Source organism: Miniopterus natalensis, chromosome 3 (genome assembly GCF_054644295.1).
Source record: "Miniopterus natalensis isolate mMinNat1 chromosome 3, mMinNat1.hap1, whole genome shotgun sequence".
NCBI lineage: Eukaryota > Metazoa > Chordata > Mammalia > Chiroptera > Miniopteridae > Miniopterus > Miniopterus natalensis.
The window spans coordinates 98,097,076-98,109,737 of record NC_142083.1 but is presented as its reverse complement, the minus strand read 5'-3'; the positions used below and the strand labels follow the sequence as shown (position 1 = coordinate 98,109,737).

The window sequence follows — 12,662 nt, the reverse complement described above, 5'->3', positions numbered from 1 at the left end:
AATGAAAGAGTATGTCTTATACAAAACAATGTCTGAGCTGTATTAATGAAAAAAGCATGATGCAGAGGAGTGTAAATGACATGTGCTATCATTTGTGTGTGTGAGCTTGCATATGCCTGGAGTCTTTGTGAAGACCTAAAAACACATCGACTTGACCGCCCTTCAGAAGTGACTTAGATGGCAGGGCAATCAGGATGGAAGGGCGATTTTTGACTTTTGACTTGTGCTATGAACAGGTTTAGCAATTCAAAAAATAAAAGTAACATTAAAATAATAAATAAACGAGTAGATAAAAGGAGGTGTATCGCTGCTTATTGGACGTTTTTAGCTCTGGTGTGGGATGGGTTTGGACAGGCTCCTGCTGGCTGGCCAGGTCCTGGCTCTTGCCTGGCTTCTGCACGTGGTCTTGGTCATAGCCGTCCAAGCCTCTGCAGGTCCGCGTGCTCGCCCACGAAGGGAGTTCTCACTTCCTTCAACAGGGAGGGGATCTGTTGCCTTCCCTTTGAGTTCTCCCACCAGAGCTGCCATCACCTCTATGCTGGAGGAAGGCTGAATGGCACCTTCACCCACTCGCGAGTCCAAGCAGTTCCCTGGGCCTGAGGGGGTTTGCTGAAGCCACTTGGCCCCGCTGCAAGAGGCGTCTGAGTCACACACCACCCACACACTGGTGCTCACACTCGCACACACACAAATGGAAATGGAAACCCAAGCAGGTCTTTCCTTAGTGAGACCTCACCACCCAAGTCTCTGAACGGACAGACGTGTCTGTGTAGCAGCTGCGCGCTGGTCTAACCAAAGTCCTGCTTGCTCAGGAGACGCCACTCCACTCGGCAGGGCAGGAGCAGTTACTGGGGTGGGGCAGCTTCAGAGGCAGCTTCATTCATCGTGTCCTTGTACTTCCTCTTGAAGAAGCCGAGCTGTGGGACAGGGACAGAGGAGTAAAGGCCACCGAAGCCAGGGCAGCAGGTGAGGGCCATGCAGACCAGGAGGGGAGACAGAGGGACAAGAGGGACAAAGAATAACGTGGCAGAGTGTAAAGGGACCTGGGGAAAGCTGGCAGAGGGAGATGGCATCGCTCTCGGGGCCAGGAAAGAAGGAAGGTGAACCGTAAGGAGAACGGCCGCTGATGTCATGGTCCCTCTAGACCAGGGGGCGCGCTAAGGGCTCTGCACGTATTAACTCCATTACCTTCGCCAAATGGCTGTTTCCTCTCATTTTACAGCTGAAGAAGCTGAGGCTCTGCGATTTGCCAAAGGTCACACAGCTGGCAGCTCTGCTGGGCCTCAAGCCCCGCAACAAAGCTGCGAGTGAGAGGCAGCGAGGGGGTGGGAGCAGCAGGAAGAGGGCGCCCGGGGCATACCTTGTAGAGGGCGGCCGTGATGAGGGCCAGGAGGGCCAGCCCGCCCGCAGAGCTGCCCGCGATCAGCGGCACAGGGTCATGCACTTCATACGGCTCCACTCCCGTCTCGGTCTGGGGCAGGGAAGGGGAAGAGAGGGATGCGTCAGGGGACAGACTCTGCACTTCTGGGGGTTCCCTAGCCAGACCTTGTATACACCCTGGACCTAGTAGCTAACCCCTCCCCATGCCCCCAGCGCCAGCCTTCCCTCTCCCTCCTCCCCCAACCTCTCTCAATCTCTCTCCCCCCCAGACATCTCCACAATCCCAGCCTCCCCTCCTCCTTCCAGTAGTCCCTCTGTGCCCAAGACAGATACCTGGGCCCTCACAAACGTCTCCTGTCCTGGGAGCAGGGCAAACATCAGGTCATCAAACAAGATCTCCGCTGTGCTCACAACCTGAAGGTGGTTGTGCGAAGTCTGTGGGAGAGAGAAGTGGGAGCTGGACTCGTGGCCCCTGCAGCACCACGCCTGGACCAGCTGAGCCTCGGCCCCCACTTACCTTGATATACCAATCAAAGGAGAGGTTGCCTTTGAGGGTGACACTGAATTCTTCCTGGCTGTCGAAGGACTGGATGTCACACTGGATTCTCTGGCACACAGCAATGGAGCAGTTCTGGAGAAAGGGGGAGAGAGGGGAGATGACTGAGAAAGCTGGGTGCAGAACACGCTCCCAGCACTCTGCCCACTCAGTTGAGAGACGGTATCGGGCACCAACGAGGAGACGGTGCTGAGTCTGCATGAAGCTGGGGTTACACGTATTCTTACCAGCACTGGGGTCTTCTTAAGCTTAGCCAGGAAGTCGGAGTGAGGGGGGATTCGCTCCTCGGTGTGGCAAGTATTGGACAGGTTCTGAGGAAAGAGACACGGTGAAGGAGAAATGAGGGCTCCTGGGTCCACCCTGAAGGAGTGTGAGATGTCCTAGGTCCAAGAGAGGGTCAGAAATGGCTCCAAAACCCAACAGAGGAAACAGATGTTAGGAAAGACTAGGGCTGCTTAAGGGAGAGTGAGGTGCGCTCCTCAGGCCCGGCTGGGCTTACCGGGGAGAAGACGAGCTGGGTGGAGCGCCACACGGCCACCTGGTTCAGCTGGGTGGGGATCCAGAAGACCACACTGATGGGGAGGCCCCTCCGCCCCAGGTTGTTGAACTGCAAGGGGTTAGGGGGGCGTATCAGGGCTCCGGCCTCTGCAGCTGCAGCCTCCACGCCTGCCAGCCCAGGACACCTGAGAAGGCCTGAGACCCAAGCGCCCCGCCACCTGACGCTTTCTGGGAGGCAGTCGAGTGTAGCAGCTAAACGTGCGTTCCAGAGCCAGGCAGGCTGGTCCCAAGCAGCGGCTCCTCCGTGGTGAGACCACGGGCACGTCCTGCTAACCTCTCTGAGCCTGTTTCTTTATCTGTAAGCGGGATACTGGCAGGGCCTCTGTCACAGAGTCATTGTGAAGATAAAGTAAGTGAATGGTGTCCGTGTGTGTACACTCGGCCCTCTGTATCCACGCTTCTGCATCGTCGGGTTAAACCAAGCGTGGATGGACAATAATATTCGGGAGAAAATGCTACGTGGCTGCTGGCGTGTGCTATGCCTGTGATGCTTGCCCAACATGCTCAGACTTGCTTTTCTTGTCATTAATCCTTAAACAATGCAGCCTAACAACTGTTTACATAGCACTTACACAGCATTCAGGGTTCTGAGAAATCTAGAGGCGATGTGAAGGATCCAGGAGGATGTGTGCAGGTTATATGCAAATACTACACCATTTACCTAAGAGGCTCCAGCATCGCTGACTTGGGTAATGGGGGAATGCTGGAACTAATCCCCCGCGGATACCGAGGGATGCCTGTATGCACACACATGAGTGAGAGCGAGCTTGGGCAGAGCCTGGCACACAGCGGGCACCGACACACGCTTCCCATCACTATTCTACACCCCAGCATATGGGTCTCCCTCCCCCGCCTCTCAGCTCCCCACCTGATACTGATGGTTTATAACGTGGCTGGTCTTCTCTGAGGCTGTGAAGTTGAGATATTTGGTGGAGGCCTCAAGGCTGGTGGTAGAAAGAAGAAGGGGCAGGAGGTGACAGAACATCAGGAGTGTTCTGGAAGGGGTCTCTCAGGCTAAGTGTGTAAGGGGTAAACAGGCACATGGGTAATGCAGCCCTGAGAGGCTGCGAGCAGGGTGGTGGGCAGGGAGCAATGCACAGACCCATGCGCACATGCACAGACACAAATGCACACACACACGCACGCACGTGCACCCTCAGACACACACAGGCACACGTGCACAGATCACACACACAGATGCACAGCGGGCCACGTCCAGCCTGCAGTGAAGCAGAGGGAGCGCTCTGGAAGCCAGCACCTGGTGACCACCATGTAGACGGCGTATTTCACAGGCAGCTCCAGCTGGAATTCCGTTTTGTTGGTCCTCGGCATGTTGTTGTCACTGAAGGGAGACAGAGAGCTCTTTCCTCCTCCCTCTCCCTCTTCCTCCACCTCAAACCAACCACCAGCTTCTGTTCTTTCTGCACCCTAAACACCACTGTTCCTACCCCCTGCCTCCCCCTAGCCCAGGCCCATCCCTACTCCCTGGACGTCTGCGATGCCTTCTTCTCACTGGGCCTTGAATTCAAAACTGCTCCTGCCCCAAACCCCAGCCCTCCTGGAGGGTGATCTTGCTACCATGCAAATGTGAGCTTGTCATTCCCAGGTTAAACTGCAGATTTTCTAACAGCACCCATCAGCCAGTTTATAACACTGCCAATCTCTCACCCGCTCCTTAAATGTGCGTAGGCAATGCTCACGCGGTCCAATCCCCCGTCTCTAGGCTTTGCTTGCCACACTTGTCCTTCATTCTGTCGCCACACCCACCCTCAGTTTATGCTTTTATTTGGCTAACTCACAACCTAAACACATCTTCTTCGGGAATCTTCTCTGAACACCAAGCTCCCAAGAGCACAGGACATAGCTCATTTCATACTGTATTGTAATCACCAGCTTTCCTGTCTGTCTCTGCCTCTAAGTTATAACCTCTGTGAGGACAGAAACCACAGCTGTCTTGCCCATCCCTGTCCCACCAGCACTGGGCTCAAGGCCTGGCACATGGCGGGTGTTCATTCAGTGTTTGTTAAATGAATGAGCTGAAACAACACCCAGCGGGGAGAGAGCAGTGTTCCGCCCTGGGCAGAGGCTGTGACCTAAAGCAGAGGATGCCTGTGGGAGGCCGGGCACAGCGTACCTGGTCACGTTGGCTTTGAGAAGTAGGCCTTTTCCAAGGGAAGCATCAGAGTCCACATCCAATGTGATATTAAAGGTGACCTGGAGATGGAGAAAGGAGAGACTTAACAAGAATAGGAGAGAAGAAACAACCCAAATGTGCATTAACTGAAAACTGTGTAAAATGTAGGGACTCCATATAACAGAATATTACTCAGCAGCGAAAAGGAATGAAGTTCTGCAACATGGATGATCCTTGAAAACATGCTGCTGAGTGAAAGAAGCCAGTCACAAAGGACCACACACTACATGATTCCGTTGATGTGAAATGTCCAGAATAGGTGAATCTAGAGTCAGAAAGAGGGGGAGAGGTTGCCTGGGCCTGGGAGAAATAGGAGGACTGGGGCTGATGGCGAAGGGGAGTAGAGTCATTTCTTGGGGGTAAGAAAATACTCTAAAATTGATCGTGGTGATGGATGCACAACTCTGTGAACAACCTAGGAACCACTGAATGTGAATACTTTAAATGGGTAAATTGTGTGGTATATTAATTACATCTCAGTAAAGCTGTTTCTCAGTAAAGGAACCTTTACATTAGGAAGGAGGAGAAGAAGCAGGGAAGGTGAGGCAGAATCCGCAGCCTCACCTCCGAGTCGCCTGGGAAGATTGGGTAGTTTATGCTGCAGCTGCCACTGTGCAAGCCCCCGGGCCCTTGGGTGGAGGGGTCAGACCCACAGGTCACACGCCAGGATCGCCACGAGTGCTGGCTCTGGAAGGCAAGGGAGGCAGAAGTGATGATGTCAACCATAGGCCATGGGGACCCGGAAAGCAAAGTCAGGTGGAGCCCGAGAAGAAGTTGGCTACCTGGACTCCTGACACTGTCCGATAGGACAAGCCAGGCGGGTAGAAGAAGGCAACCTGAGTCTTGTAGGAGTCTTCACCCTGGTTTCTCACAGTCACCGTCATGTTGAAGTTCCGGGGGCCACCCACCACCAGGGTGTGCAGGCTGTGGGGGGGACAAGCCAGGCATGAAATGCTGAGGGCTTCCCTGCAGGAAGCCTGCTCTAGTGGGCAGGAGAGGTGGACACTTGGAGAGAGAAGACAGTGGATGGGACAGACACGCAAACACCTCCGTGGCAGCTGCTCTGTGCCCAGCTCCTCGGGGGCCAGGGGAAGACCAGGACACCAGGTCTCAGTGTGGGCTTGGAGGTGGCAATGAGGAAAAGAAACTCACTTCATGAAACTAAAGGTGATGCTGAGGTCATCCTCGCAGATGCTATCATTGCCACAATTCTTCTCAAAGGGAAACTGCAAAAATCAGAGTAAGATAAAACATAATGAAAGGAAATAATGAAATGATGTGAAATGAAACAATAAAATGAGTTTCAACAATCTTGGCCTCTGGTCCCTTCCATGCCCTGCAGGACCCCGACTCCAGGACTCACCGAGGCTGTGAAGAGCGTCTGAGCATCCACAGCCAGCACTGGCCGCAGGTTCCCAAAGGAGGACAAGGGCTGCCCCATCAGAGAGAAGTTGAGGCGCAGGACAACGGGGGTCACTGAGTCCTCTACACAGACCTGAGAGATAGTGGCGGTTTGGGGGTCTGCCTTCTCAGCCTCCCAAGGCCACCCCCTGCTTGGAGGACCCAGGAGTGTGGTTACTTCCTGCTCACCGGTAACTGTAGCTTTAGTATCTCACATTTCTGACTCAGACTCAAGACCTGTGTCTGTCTGCGTGTGCTGTTCTTCGTCTCATCAAAAATGATCCGAGGATGTTGGCGAGTGGAGTCCAGAGCCAGGTCATATGTGACAGTGCTCTGGATCTCTCCTGAAGAGACAGGGCATCACAGTGGTGAGGAGCCTAGCTTTGCAGTCGGACAGGCAAGTTTTAGGCCCAGCTCCTCTGCTCCCCAGCTGTATAACTTTGGGCATTATCTGACCTCTTTGAGTCTCAATTCCTTTTTTTTTTTTAAGTATTTCTCTATGGTTGCTTGGCACTTCCTCCCTTTGCCCTGTGAGAGAGGTTGCTGCCAGGTATATTTTAACATGGGGGGGTGGGGGGCGAGGTTTGTTTTTGTTTGTTTGTGTTTTTTTAAAAACATATCTTTATTGATTTCAGAGAGAAGGGAGAAGGAGAGAGAAACATTAATGATGAGAGAGTCATCAACTAGCTGCCTCCTTCACACCCCCTAATGGGGATCGAGCCCGAAACCCGAGCACATGCCCTGACCGGGAATCGAACCATGACCACCTGGTTCATAAGCTGACACAACCACTGAGCCACTCTTGCCAGGCTCAATTTCTCACTTTTAAATTGAGGACAATAATTGTACCTTCCCAGTGGCGAAAATGAAATGGTATCTACAAAACACTTAGCACAGTGCCTGCCACACAGTAAGTGCTCAATAAATGGTAGCTACTCTGTTACATAGTAGAAAACTATATTTTTTCTTTGTCTTTGGCCTTCAGCAATTTGTGCCTTGGTCTAGTACAATGTATAATGTGTAATGTACCATGGTACAGTGTCCTGTATATTTACCCTGCTTTGATTGTTAGAGAATCTTGATCTTCCATCAGTTTTAGAAAATTCTTCATCACTGTTTCTTTAACTGTTGTTTCTTCTTTATTCTCTCTCTCTCTCTCCCTTTGGAATTCCAATTACGTGTTTATTAGACCAAGCCCCATACATTTCTAATGTTTTCTTTTTCCTCCTTTTCTCTCTCTCTGTTAATCTGGATATTTTCTATTGCTTTACCTTCCAGTTCACTAATTCTCTGTTCTGCTTCTCATCTGCTCTTAAATCTACATATTGAATCCTTAATTTCAGTCAGTGTGTTTTTCACTGCTAGAGTTTCCATTTGGCTCTATTTTATGAATTTCAAGTCTTTTCTGAAGTTCTCCATCATTTTGAATTCCTGTCCAATAACTCTAATTTATGAATCGCCTGTGGGTCTATTTCTACTGTCCACTGTTTCTCTTGGTTGCTGGATTCAATAAACATTGTCCCAATAGAAAGAACAAGTTGTTTACAAAGGCCCCTCCTGAATCTCTGTTTCCCCAGCAGTGGGCAGCTGCTGAATTTCTGCTCAATTCTTTAGCTCTCCAGTTGCCGTCGTCAACTGAGTTCCATAGAGTACTGACCTGCACATGCATGGCTTACGAGTCAGCCAATGACTTAAGAGGAATTTCTATGTAGATTTGGGGGTACTTTCTCGCGATCCGCTACTCTCCAAGACTGCTGTCAATTTCTAGCCATGCTGGCTGCCCCAAGCTCTGATTGCTGTCTCCTCAGGCCAGTAAGATTACTGCTAGGAACATAATTTTATACCTCCCCCTATATCTCTCTAGTATCACCACTACTATTCCCCACCCCAAGCACAATGTCATTCTTTAAAAGTAGAAACAAAGGAAGAAGTCAAGTTTGTTGTGATAAAATGTGTGTCTGAATGCTTTGTAATTTGTATTTAACTTTATCAATACAAACTCCCTTTAAATGAGTTATCAGTTACAAAAAAAAAAAAATTCAAGTTAATCCACAGGTGCGGGGCCCTTGGTTATCTGGAGAACTGAGAGAGTAAAGGAGTAACACTTGCTCACTTCTTTGATGGAGTTTGCTGAGCCTCCCGACCCAGCAGGGGAATCATCTACTTGCTCCAGCCATGCTTGGAAAAGGCTGTTGGAGCCTGTGAGCACTTTGCTCTGAACTGCCAAGCAGGATGAGAAGGCTGGGCCACCTGTTAATGTCCCCACTCACTTAACCTGTTGAGACTCCCCCCGCAGCCTCACCTTCTCTCAGCCGGTCCCGTGTGATCTTATGCACACGGAGGCAGATTCTGACCTCCCCAGCAGTCTGGCCTGTCACCACATTTTCCTGACACTCAAACACATTTTTCGCCACTTCCCGGGGTGTGAAGTCCATGGTCACCTCAACTCTCAGCACAGGCTGGGACCTGTAGGGACACCAGAGGGCCATCAGGGGCCTTCAGAGAGCAAAGCTGTTCCTTAAAGGGAAGATAACTTGGTATGCTCTGAGGTTCTCACCTGAGAAGCAGCACATGCCCCTGGGCCCCTACAGCCAAGTCCATCAATCCATCCATTGTGAGGTCCTGGCCCCCACTCAGTGACTGACCGAAATACTGGAGCCCGGGGGAGAGCTTAGAGCCTGCAATCCGCTGAGCATAGAAAAGAAGAGGGGAGAAAGGGAGTGGGAAAGAATAGGGAAGTGTGTAACTCAGTTGCCCAGGATCACCCAAGGAGTGTATGGGCTCCATTCAAGTCTCATCCCTAGTTGCTCAAGGAATTAGGGCAACCATTCCACTTTAGATCACAGTCTTGAGATAACACCCAAAGTTTCCATTAATTACCTGGGGTTTTTAGGGAAAACAGTTTTACAGGAAAGAAGTGGCATAACATACTATTTGACTCAGCAGAATCTCATTTACATTGTCAGGATAGTGCAAACATCAAATACTTATTATTTATTTATTTATTTATTTATTTATTTATTTATTTATTATTTATTTATTTCTTTTAATCTTCACCAGAGGATATTCTTTCCATTGCTTTTCAGAGAGAGTGGGAGGGAGGGAAGGAAGAAGAGACAGAGAGAGAGAGAGAGAAACATCAATGTGAGAGAAAAACATTGATTGGTTGCCTGTCGCACACAGGGATCAAGCCTACAACAGAGGCACATGCCCTTGACCAGACTCAAACCCTTGGACCCTTCAGTCTGCAGGCCAATGCTCTAACCACTGAGCCAAAGTGACTAGGGCACAAACACTGAATACTGCTCTAACCAAAATTATCATATAAATATAAGGAGTGGGGCAGAGGGGTGGAAGGCATGTGAATACATGGCAAAAGGGGTCTGAAAAAGCTCAGTCCTCACCTCTCACAGTGGGAAGTCCATGCTAAAACAAAAATTAAGAAGCAGCAAAAGAATCACGTCATTGAGAATCATGGGGAATCATTGCAAGAGCTAAGAGTGGCTTCTTCGAGACCAGGGGAAATAGAAGAAATCACAGTGTAGGTATGGGCATTGCTGTTTTCCATAATCAGCCTTTAAGAACAATTTTGACTCTCCAGTCTATGTGCAAGAGTAACACTGAAAGAGTAACAGCCAAATAAAGAGAAATTTTAACTATACACTTTTAAATGGTTAAAATGGTGAATTTTATGTCATGTATATTTTACCACAAATTTTTAAGTGATTTTGTCAATTGAAAGGAAGCATGGGTGCTGGAAATTTGCTATATCTTAATCTAAGTGGCGCTTACTCAGGTTCACAGACATGTAAAAATTCATCATTTAAGGTCTGTGTGTTTACTGTGTGTACATTATACCTCTTCTCTTTTTTTGAGAAAATTTATTGTATTCTGTTGAGATGAAGTTTTGTTTTGAAATTATGTGTAATGTGGTAATTGGGAAATCCACAGCCTATTTGCTTGTCTAAACACTGAGCATCCTCTGCCCCAATCATAGGAAAAGGCAAGTGAAAAATGCAAAGCCCTAGCCAGCATTGCTCAGTGGTTAGAGTGTTGGCCCACAGACTGAAGGATCTGGGGTTTGATTCCAGCCAAAGGCACGTACTTCGGTCATAGGCTCGATTCTGGCCCTGGTCCAGGTGCCTGCAGGAGGCAACCAATCGATGTGTCTCTCTCACATTGATGTTTCTCTCCCTTTCTCCCTCTCTCTCTCTCCCCCTTCCACTCTCTCTGAAAAGCAACGGAAAAAATATCCTCAGGTGAGGATTTTAAAAAAAAAAAAGCAAAGAATAGAACAATAGGATAGCATGGTCCTTTTTGCATTTGTTCTTAATTCCAAAGTCTGTGGGGTATTCAGGCACGTGTGAAGACACACTGAGGACCCTCCCCTTACCCTTGCTTTCCTCTGTGGGGTGTTACAGTGCAGATAAGAGGAGGGAAGTAGTGCTCTCACTGTTTACTTTAGATTTACAAATTGGTACAAGCATGTAAAGTTTCTGTAATAAAAAAGGTAAAACCAGAGCCTTCAAACTCCATTTACACAGAGAAGCAAAGACACCAATGAAAAGAGGCATAATTATACTGTTCACACGATTGTGGAGAGAGGCTCCACTACACAGAGAGAAGTGGGCAAGCAGCGGTTCCTAGCCTTGGCTGCAGGAAGGAGCCTGTAAAGAAACTGGGCCACACAGTTCTAGGGTGGGCAACTCAGCTGGGGTAGAAAAGAGTCAGAACTGTAGTTTCCTCCGGAACGGAGTGTGGTCAGAAATTGACCGAGAAGGGGCAGGAGGGAACTTTTTGGAGTGATCAGGAGGTTCTGTATCTTGACAGGATATAACAGGTACATGCATTTGTCAATGGCTAAAGATTTGTGCATTTCCTGTTCATAGATTTTATCAAGAACAACAGTAAGCAAATATTGAAATCTAGTTAATGATCCATGTGCTGAAATGTTTACAGGTAAAGTGAACTGATGTTGCAACTTACTTTGAAATGCACTAAAAATAAGATGGACTGTAGAGAAAGATTGGATATGTGATCAAGTAAATCTAGTAAAATGTTCATTGTAGATTCTAGGTTGTAAATATACGGGTGTTCACTGTACAATTCTTTCAACTTTGCTTGCAAATTTGTAATTTTTCTAAATTTCCTGAGAGAGGGGCCCTGGGTGACTGCACAAGTGACAGCCCCTTGAAGCATGAAATCCTGGGAGGGCGACCAACTGGAAGACTTCCTGAGATGGGAGACTTTCATCTAAAACCAAGATGACCTGCTGAGACTGGGTCTAGGGGGACAGGAGTGGCTCTGTCCCGCACTTCCAGCCTCCATCTATCACCTCGAAGCCTTAATCCTTCACCTGTACAGTGCAGGTGTTGGGCCCCCATGCACCTCCCAGAGTTGTGGAAGGAATTAATCTAGAGTTGAGGAGTCTCTCACATGTCTGGGAAGTGTGTTATTATTTTTAAAGGTTCTGAAAGGAGTAATGGGAGGACCAATCTGCAGCTGTGGGAACGTTGATTAGAAAGAGGCATATCAGCAAAGAGGCTACGGTCATGACAGGGACAGTGATGGGGGCTCACCTGGCTGTGGGAGGGGTTGATGCGCAGTCCTGAGGTTCCATGAAATAGGTAGACAGCACCCTGGTTCTCCTGTTCTCCTGGGGCCCCGATGGCCATATCTGTCAGCTTGTCCCCATTCACGTCCCCCAGAATGGTCAGGGCTGCCCCAAAGCGGCCCCAGGGGTGGCCCTGCTCCCCACGGAGAATGACCTCACACTGCCACCTAGCCCTCTGCAGAATAAAAACAGTGCCAGTCCCCAACCCGGACAACCCGTCCACCCCACACCCAGGCCCCCCCCAGCCCAGGTCTCATCAGCCACTCACCCCCCGGGGCAAGGGGCACACAGACACCTGGCCCCCCCGAGTCGTTTCGTAGTAATGGGGAGCCCCGATGAGGACCAGGTCAGAGCTGCCATCTCTGTCCACGTCCACGGAGCAGAGAGAGGCCCCGAAGTAGGAGCCAATCTGAAAGAGATGAGGCGAGGATCACATACCTCTTCCCACCTGAAGCAGAGCGTGGGCATTTTCTCCCTGTGAAGAAAACCGCGCCTGCTGGGGAAAGGCCTTTGGAGTGCATGTGATCCTTTATATAATTCACGGTAAATTCTCACTCAAATGTGCTGACAGAGGAGCACAGTAGAGTCGACGGCCAGTGGGTAAGGATTTTACCCCAAATGGTGTTGCGGGGAGATGATTACAACAACAGAGAAAAAGGTGGACTGGAAAATACAGACAGAAAAAGCCTGGAAGAGCAGACAGGACATTTTTTCAATACATTGGAAGTTTTTAGGGGGGTAAAAAATCAAAGTTGGTAGTCTGGCTAATAAGGAATCAACTGGCGTGGCTTAAAAATAATTATTACTACCGGGATAGCTTTGTGTGATATTGAGAAATAATGTCTACCTTTTAAAACAATTTCAAAGTATGTTAAAAAAAAAAAGTATGTTCAATGTCAATGTGCAGAATTCACCCACAGGATTCACCCATTTAGTCATTCGCTCATTCATTTACTCAT

The 12,662-nt window shown here is 49.2% G+C and overlaps 1 protein-coding gene across 1 annotated transcript in view; it reads right to left on the bottom strand.

The window, feature by feature from the left end:
- Window positions 1–231: 231 nt before the first annotated feature.
- ITGAM (integrin subunit alpha M) overlaps window positions 232–12,662 on the bottom strand; it is a 48,997-nt gene continuing 36,566 nt past the window's right edge. The window contains exons 13-30 of the mRNA XM_087815173.1: window positions 11,972–12,112; window positions 11,669–11,878; window positions 8,647–8,777; window positions 8,392–8,555; window positions 6,279–6,433; window positions 6,052–6,183; window positions 5,841–5,914; window positions 5,471–5,612; window positions 5,253–5,375; window positions 4,629–4,708; window positions 3,753–3,836; window positions 3,363–3,438; window positions 2,436–2,543; window positions 2,164–2,247; window positions 1,898–2,011; window positions 1,714–1,815; window positions 1,361–1,471; window positions 232–917 (exon numbers count right to left, since the gene is read on the bottom strand). Coding sequence (XP_087671299.1) covers window positions 846–917; window positions 1,361–1,471; window positions 1,714–1,815; window positions 1,898–2,011; window positions 2,164–2,247; window positions 2,436–2,543; window positions 3,363–3,438; window positions 3,753–3,836; window positions 4,629–4,708; window positions 5,253–5,375; window positions 5,471–5,612; window positions 5,841–5,914; window positions 6,052–6,183; window positions 6,279–6,433; window positions 8,392–8,555; window positions 8,647–8,777; window positions 11,669–11,878; window positions 11,972–12,112 — 2,103 coding nt within the window. The 3' untranslated portion in view covers window positions 232–845. The remainder of the gene's footprint in view (window positions 918–1,360; window positions 1,472–1,713; window positions 1,816–1,897; window positions 2,012–2,163; window positions 2,248–2,435; window positions 2,544–3,362; window positions 3,439–3,752; window positions 3,837–4,628; window positions 4,709–5,252; window positions 5,376–5,470; window positions 5,613–5,840; window positions 5,915–6,051; window positions 6,184–6,278; window positions 6,434–8,391; window positions 8,556–8,646; window positions 8,778–11,668; window positions 11,879–11,971; window positions 12,113–12,662) is intronic.